Here is an 8,631-nt window from a genome sequence, read left to right as displayed (position 1 = left end):
CCAGGGCGTCCTTCCGGCGCCCGTGCAGGGTCCGATTTGGCGGCCCGGGTTAGACTGTGTTTGTGTTTTCGTTTTTTTTTTGCGTTTCTGTTTGTGTTTGTGTTGCGTTTGCATTGTGTTTGTGTTAGCGTTTGCTTTTGTGTTTGTGTTTGCGTTTGCGTGTATTTTGTAGAAGGTGCAAACTTATTTGGTCTACTTTTGGTCGTGTCTTTAGAACATTTCGATACTAGTATTGCAGTTTTAAATTATTATCTAGGTTGAACAAAGTAACAAAGCAGTAGCAGTTGTCGTGCGGTATCAGTTTTACCTTTGGACGGACAAGGCCGATTTTGTGAATTTTTTGGGTGACTTTGTTTCCTAGAAAAAGCTGGCGTTTTTTTCTGTATTTTTTTTTATGTGACTTTTTTTTCCGTTCACCCTTTCTTCACTCCTTTCTTCGCATTGACTTCTGGGGCCGATGCACTGATGTCAAGTGTGGTGGTGGTGGTGGTGGAGGGGGGGGGGGGGCTGGGGGGAGGGGGAATAAAAAGTATTGTGTCTTAATAATAATACTGTATTGTGACTGTTAATCATAATATTCAGTCTATCTTTATAGTAATTTAAAAGAAAAATGACCGATGTTTAAATAGATAAAGTTTAGGCTAAGTACTTGACTGTAAAGACGAAATTATTCCATTAAAATGACTTTTAATTTAATGTGAGATATGAACGGCTGAGTGAGATCTGCACTGAATAGCCCAGCCCTACTAAAATATTTTACGAAAGACCTACGCTTTTCTTTATTTGTATTGTGGTACATTATTTATTATATATTTTAAGAAAAATCGATTGATTTTCTTATTTTGAGTGCATATAAAAAACGCTTATTTAAAAAATAATTAGGCCTATAAAAACTCTTTTTTTACCGTTTACTAAGAATCGACTATTTTCTTTTTTCTTTTGGGTTACTTTCGGCATTTACTTTAGTACTTCTCTACCGGGTCTTCTGCAACCAAGATGGAGGCGATCTTGTCAAGGGCAGCACCTTTACTTGTGCCACAATGGTATTTTGTTTCATTCGCTATTAAAAATCATATTTATAAATATATAGATCTAGATCTAGATCTAGATTAAGTTTTGGATGTTTATAGATCTAGATACCGGTGTCCGATGATAGACCCTTCGGTAATCTACTAATCTATCGTTTTAGGTAGGCCTACGTTAGGGATTTAGGTAAAAAAACACTAATCATCATATAAAAATAAAAATTACATATTCTTGTAGAGCTCAACTATATGAAAACAAAACAAAAAAGATTTTCTGTCTAGCTCAAATAGTTTTTTTTTGGCAAATTTTTTTGTGAGGGGTGGAATCCCCTTGCTTTTGCATTGGCCAATTGTGACAAGTCATGGTATACCTGAATAAATTGAGCATAGTTATTTTACTTGCAGTTGTATTTTGTTCATATTTGCAGAGTTTAACTAGAATGATATATAGAACTTGTAAATGCTGTTGAAATTAATAAAAATAATACAGAACTTATATTTTTGTGTTGGCTTCCTCCCATAACCCCAAAAAACTGTGCTGCGCAAATATGAAAATGTTTCTAAAGCCATATTTTATATAAATACAGCAAATGAAAGAACTACAAAGTTAGAAATCTAAAGTAAATGACTTGAACACTGTTATGTGCATATAATTGCCTCATTATTTTGGGCAGGTGAAGTAGAGTCCATCTTTAAGCCATTTTGTTATAAAACTGCTGCGCAAATATGAAAATGTTTCTAAAGCAATATTTTATATAAATACAGTGAATGAAAGTAAATGACATGAACACTGTAATGTGTCTATAACTGCCTTGTTATTTTGGGCAGGTGAAGTAGAGTCCATATAAAAGTCATTTTGTAATAAGTGAAATGAAGTTATCAGATCAATGTTTTTATGTGTGTATTGTGTATAGATTCTGATTTTCAGCATATAACTATATCTAAGGGTGAGTAGAACTTGAACACTTAAAATTACAGTTAGCACAATGTTAGTGTATAGCAACAGACAGGTAACCTAGATCTAGGTCTGACTCTTGTCAGTCTAGAGTCTAGTCTGACAAAATTGGATGTTTAGGAAAAACATATTCTAGAAAACTAGAACTAGAGCTGAAAAAATTAAAGATGGGTATGTAAATATATTTTGAAATAAAAAATTAGATTTGTTTGCACATGCCATAAGATTGCTGTTATTAGTTGATCAAACTTAAAGGCAGGAAGATCGGGATGAAAAAATATAACAATGGTGGCAGCGTGACCTACATACAGTGACTACGTTCGGAGGGGTATAACTAATGTCGGAGTCAAAATATCCAAAAACAAATTTCATTTCCAATTACTTAAGATATGTCTGATCAGTAATCTACTCTCATCTAGAGGAATCTTTTAAAAAATCGAGATTCCAACGTATTTGAAACTAACCTTGATACAGGGGGAAGACCAAAGCAGAGACAGCATGCAATCAGGTCGCAAAGCCATTAAAACTAAGGGACAACCACTCTACTTCTTAATTAACCTTAGGAAATGACCTTTTAAACTTAATTAATTACCATAAATTTAAACCTTATTAGTATGCAAAACCAAATCTCGTGGGTCCGGTATCAGAAAGTAATGGGCGATTTCGGGTCATGTTTTTACCGCGAACTCGGCGGATGCCGACAACCCTACCTACGTAAAATCGCCCGCGACTAGTAATGTGAAAAACAGGTGACTCCTTAAATTTAATAATTGGTAATCTATCGTTTTAGGTAGATTCTACGTAAAATCACCCGCGACTAGTAATGTGAAAAACAGGTGACTCCTTAAATTTTAATAATTCCACATTTTGAGGATTTATGTTTTGAAAAATACAAAAATGTTTCCTTGTTTCATTTAGGCCTATCTAGAGTAGATTTCCAAACGCGGTCACACATAGCAAAAAAGTTCCGAACTCCCGATTTTCATCGGGCGCTATTTTGTAACCGTTTCACCCAGAAACAAACTGAAAGTGTCATATTATTCTAATAATATTCTCTAATATGTATGAGTCATTTTGTATTCCTACGCATAGTATTTGAGATATTCATGTTTTAGTGACAAGCCTTCTTGCGATATTTTTTTCCCCTTTTTTTCTTGCCCGCGGTCACCTTTTCCTGCTCACGTAACGATCGTAATTTATACATCTTAATCCAATTTTAATAGCTAAAATAAATAATTTACACCTTTAAACGTGTTGTTGATTGTATTATTAATTAATAGACTGCAACACCAAATAAAAAACACTTTAATTAAATTTATTAACTACACATCACGGATGACCCAGTGATAACTCAAGGGACGCAACTTTAATAATCATAACAAAGGGACGTAACAATTACTAACAAGACAACACCTAACATTTGCTTAGACATGCTTGTATGTGGACACACAAACTAGTTCTAGAAGAAGAAGTAGATGATCGAAATAATTTAAAACAACAGAAAAATGTATAAACTATACAGATTCTAGACTTAGCTTGAAATATAGAGCGTCCAAATCTAGGCTACTCTAGCTCAAGTCATTGGTTAAGCGGCGAGGATAAACGACCCGAATCGTTAGCCAATCTGCGGTCACCCCCATTTGACTTCTCAGGTTGCTTTAGTAGCCTTAGCTATAGTATTTACAGTGTCCCGCACATATGTAGAAGCTATTTATACTTAACCTAATTATAAACAGCTTTGATTGGTTGGTTTTATTCGTCTCATCCCGGACCTAGTGTTTTCATCCGGGGAACTGGGATCACCGGCTGACGTCATACCTCAACTTTAAAATTTAAAAACTTGTCTTCCAGAAGGGAAAACAAAAGAATTTGACCTGGACATATTTAGAAATGGACATGCGTACAGCAGATACCGGTAGTTTCATATAAAACATCCAAACAATTATTATACGAAGCAATAAACAGACGATGACCGCTACAAGGCTTGACCGTGCAGAGGAAATCTACTCTACCTGTTTTTAAACAATTGAATTAAAACATTTCAGTAATAAATGAAGACTAGCGATGTTTCCAACAGATGCAACAATGCTCGTTTACTACGGCAGCCATGTTTTTTTTTTATTGTAAACTTATAGCGCAAGATTCAGGGGAAGCCACTCTAACTTACAGATGGCCGCTTTTTATATAGCAAATCCTGCTCGCAAACACTGCTGTTTAAAGTTAATTTCTTGCCTATATTGATATATTTAGCCATTGATTTAGGTTTATTATTCATTTATCTATAATATTTGACAAAAATATATCACAATATACTTCTATTAAAGCCTTGACAATGAGGTAACTTTTTCGTACATTTCTAGCCACTGGCGATTTTACGTACCTAAAACGTTAGATTACCGACTCTTCCATAAAATAGGTGTGTTGGGTTGTTAGTAGTATTGTAATCTGGACTAGTTCTATGGTTAGAAATTAGTAGGGTAATCTATCGCAACTAGTAATGCGAAAAACAGGTGACGTCTTAAATTTTAATAATTATTTCACATTTGTAGGAGGATTTATGTTTGAAATTTACAAAAATGTTTCAAAGTTTCATTTATGTAGGTAGTTTGATTCAACGTTTCTGGGTTTGTCATTTTTGTGGCATCTCACGGCTCATGCGCTTACTAAAATGGCGACCAGTTTTGCTTTCACTGAACAGTAGAGGGATAAAACTATTGATTACTATGCCATCGTTAATTTTAGAAAATTGAACTATCCGTTTCTATTTCAGTCTTTTATTTAAGAATTCCCATATGTACTTTTGACATAATTTCTTTTTCTCGCAAGCGGCGCGTAAGTGAAAATAGCTCTATGTATTCTTGTCTTTTAAATCAAATAACTCTGAAATATTGCTTAAATCGTAAACCAGAATATGTGCATCATAAACTGTAAAGTATTAATTTAACACTTTAACACACATTACAATTAACTGGTAATAATTTATGGGGTTTATGAGATGTGTTTGTGGTAATTATCACCCCTCAATAATGCCATTTTATTAAAAACCTTTTTTGGTGAAAACGAGGCGCAGGAAAAAGTGAATCCAATCATTTGGCTAGATTTATGACTTTTTTATGTCATGCCTAAAAATAAAATTTTTACGCTTTCTTCATTGATGATCATTTTTATTGTTTTTTAAACTAAAATTATGAATTATTAGTTAGATTGCAGGTTTTGTAACTTGGTATGCTTATCCTTTATCAATTTTCAAAAGCATAGCATGCTGGTTGTGTATAAATATATTCACAAAACACAGAAATTTAAAGTTCCAAATGCGATGTGCCACAACCAGGTTACACCCCCTCAAGAAAGCAGCCACCTTTACTTTCCATAACATGAGTTAGGTACCCATCAGAGCTGGGTGAATTCAGAGACAGTCTACTGACGAACCCTGGATATGAACTCGAGACTTGCTGTTTAGCTAGACCACTCAGTCCCATGATTAGTTATTAATATTCATGTCTCAAGCTGATAACAGTTAGCAAAAATATTGCTTATTAAGTTTTCACAAACATAGCTTTACATGTTAGTATCAATATATACCAGAATGATGCCTCTAGAAATTTTAATGTCAGAAAAATGAAAATGCTATCATTATCTAAATAAACTATTTCTATTATACTTGAGCAATGATCTTTAAACATCACTGATTAATTCAATTTTGAGAACTCTTTGATTATTTATTATGATGGCATGTGGAAAATATTTCTATTTCTATTTTTTAAATTTGAAAATGTGTCCAAAAATTAATAAGTGATACAATTATATTTTTAGTGGCCAAATACAGACTCGTGGTATGGCGACACTGAAAGAAAGTAAGTCTATTGCCTTCTTAAGTAAAACTCTATTAGCATTTTAGTTTACTGTTAGTAACCTTAGCCTAAACTATTTTTGTTTCTTAGCTAACATTAATTTTATATTACAGTTCGTCTGCGCCTGAAGTCAGTAACCAATATTCAGAAAATTACAAAATCCATGAAGATGGTGTCAGCTGCTAAATATGCCAAGGCTGAGAGAGAGTTGAAACCTGCACGTCAATATGGTATTGGTGCTAAAGGTACTTTGGATGATTCTAGTATTTCTTTACTCATTGTTAGAAACTAGTATGCAGAAAAAAATTATTCATACATAATTTTTTTTAAAAAAGTGTTGTATCCTTTTTTGTCAGTTTTAAGGCATATAAAGTAATACTTTGTCTTTTATACATCAGATTTCTTATGGCCCCATATAAAATGATGTTTTGTCTCTTACACTTGGCAGTAATACTTTGTCTTTCACACCTGACATTTGGTAGGGCATATGAAGTAATACTTGAGAATTTAAAAGATGAAGTGGTTTGCACCATTTGAGAAACCTGTCTAGACCTAGATCATCCCAATACCGACTTGGTCATTCTAGACTATGATTAAGGGAGCTAAGGAATCTTAATAAATGATGTCCTTATGGGGAGGGAAAGAAAGAAAGGTCTAATGAAGGCCAACTTGACTGAGGAGGGGGGAGATTTATTTACATTTAACAGCTTATCTTCAGATTGAGCTTTGATGGGCATATCTATTTGCACATGAAAAGACATACATCCTTGGTAAATAAGTGATGAAAACACTCGCATTATAGCTATTTGAACTACAGAAAATAAATAAATGCTCAGCATCACTTATATCGAAACAAAATATAATTAAAAAACACATTCACTCATGATGGATTTTATGGGCTTAAATTGTTTAAAACATTTTTTTTAAGGTTATTATTTGTACAAGATTTTAATTTTAAAAATCTGGTGGTAAACTTTAACAAAAAGAGAGATGAACAGGATTATAGGTGCATTTACTATGAGGTCTGTCTGAGTGTATTGCGTACAGTTGGTGCAGCCAATGTTTACTTGGAACACAAGGTTTCATTGACAGGGACTTGTCACATTTCTTATCTGACTTGTTCCTCAGCTTTTTACCAGAAGGCAGAGGTTGCTGATGAGAAAAACAAGCCTCACCAACTACTAGTAGTGATGTCCTCTGACAGAGGTCTTTGTGGTGGTATTCACTCCTCTGTAGTCAAGTATGTCAAGGCAAAAATTGAAGAAGGTGGATCTGGGATAGAAACCAAATTTATTGTTGTGGGAGACAAAGCTAAAGGAATTTTACAAAGGTGAAGAGTTGACAAAATCTCCTTGTATATAATGTTTGTCTCTCCTTCTGGTTGGACACACTAACTTTATGGCTTGTTCTGTTTTAGGACTTTATCATCAAATATACTGTACAGCTTTAATGACTATGGCAAGAGACCTCCAACTTTTAGTGATGCTGCATTGGTTGCAAATATGATCATGAACCTTGATTATAAGTATGATAGAGCTGCGCTTGTTTTCAACACTTTCAAGTAAGTCACGCTCTTGCTTTGTTTATGGTAAAGTATTGAATTGTTTGAGCACACAAGTAAACTGTTGTCCATTACAGGAGTGTGATTTCATACATCACCACTGAGCTGCCACTGTACAATCCTGATGCAGTTCAAAGTGCTCAGAAGTTTAACTTGTATGACAGCATCGATGATGAAGTACTGAGGAGTTACAATGAGTTCTCATTGGCCAGCTTAATTCTTTTTGCCATGAAAGAAGGTGCTTGTAGTGAGCAGAGTTCCAGAATGACAGCTATGGACGCTGCCAGCAAAAATGCAGGTAAGCTAACAGGACTTGTCAATGATTGAGATCAGTAACTTCTGAATCAGGCACTGAGTGCAATGATTGAGATCAGTAACTTTTGAATTAGGAACTGAGTGCAATGATTGAGATCAGTAACTTTTGAATTAGGAACTGAGTGCAATGATTGATTGATAAATTTTGAATTAGGCACTGAGTGCAATGGTTGATTGGTATGAATGAAGTACTGGGTGAATTGCAGCTCTAGAACTGGGAGGTTTGTAACTTGAATATTTGTACCTGTATCTCACCAGGTGAAATGATTGGCAAGTTGACCCTGACTTTTAACAGAACTCGGCAAGCTGTCATCACAAGGGAGCTTATTGAAATTATTTCTGGAGCAGCTGCTCTTTAATTGTAGTTTTCTCACTTGCCATGAGCTAATTGATGGTGGCTATCTTAATTAAAAAGTTTGTTTGAATGGGATGTTTGTTCTACTGGAGCAATAGTGGCAACAAACATCTATTGTAGATTGGTTTCTAGAGATTTGGGATCTTAGCCCATTTCTTCAGAAGATGTTTATTGATGTATTTTAACTGAATTTTGTTTACAAAAAGACTGGATTTAGACACAAATAAATTATGAACTTAAGAAAATTATGACATTTCTCAATTTTTGTCTCTTTAGAATAGAATGTATGTAAAACTTGTTAATAGATTTGTATTAGTTGCTCTGGTGATTAGTCTTGTGTGACATCAGATATAGTACTAGTGCACACATTATGTCAGTAATTGTTTTCCTATACACATTTGGTAACAAAAACTTGTTTCAAGCTTAGATCGGATTTATCATCTCAGATTTTGTTATTGCTAACCTGGTAATGGAGGCGAGTGAGTTGACAAAAATCCTTCCATCATGTTGTTGACATGGAATAAGACATGCCTTTTTAGATTTAGATTGTAAAAATAATAAAAAAAATA

General features: G+C 34.2%; 1 protein-coding gene across 1 annotated transcript; it reads left to right on the top strand.

Moving 5' to 3' along the window:
* The first annotated feature begins 948 nt into the window (after positions 1–948).
* Positions 949–8,310, top strand: LOC131930107 (ATP synthase subunit gamma, mitochondrial). Its single transcript, XM_059286475.1, has 7 exons — positions 949–1,043; positions 5,794–5,834; positions 5,945–6,076; positions 6,960–7,161; positions 7,249–7,392; positions 7,470–7,690; positions 7,966–8,310. Exons 1-7 carry the CDS (start codon positions 997–999, stop codon positions 8,064–8,066), a joined length of 888 nt encoding a protein of 295 aa, XP_059142458.1. The 5' UTR covers positions 949–996; the 3' UTR covers positions 8,067–8,310.
* Positions 8,311–8,631: the final 321 nt, after the last annotated feature.

The sequence above is a fragment of the Physella acuta genome, unplaced genomic scaffold (genome assembly GCF_028476545.2).
Source record: "Physella acuta isolate Inbredline_101_S28 unplaced genomic scaffold, ASM2847654v3 ptg001718l, whole genome shotgun sequence".
Taxonomy (NCBI): domain Eukaryota; kingdom Metazoa; phylum Mollusca; class Gastropoda; family Physidae; genus Physella; species Physella acuta.
Note: the sequence above shows the minus strand (reverse complement) of the source record. Positions and strands in the feature narration are given on the sequence as shown.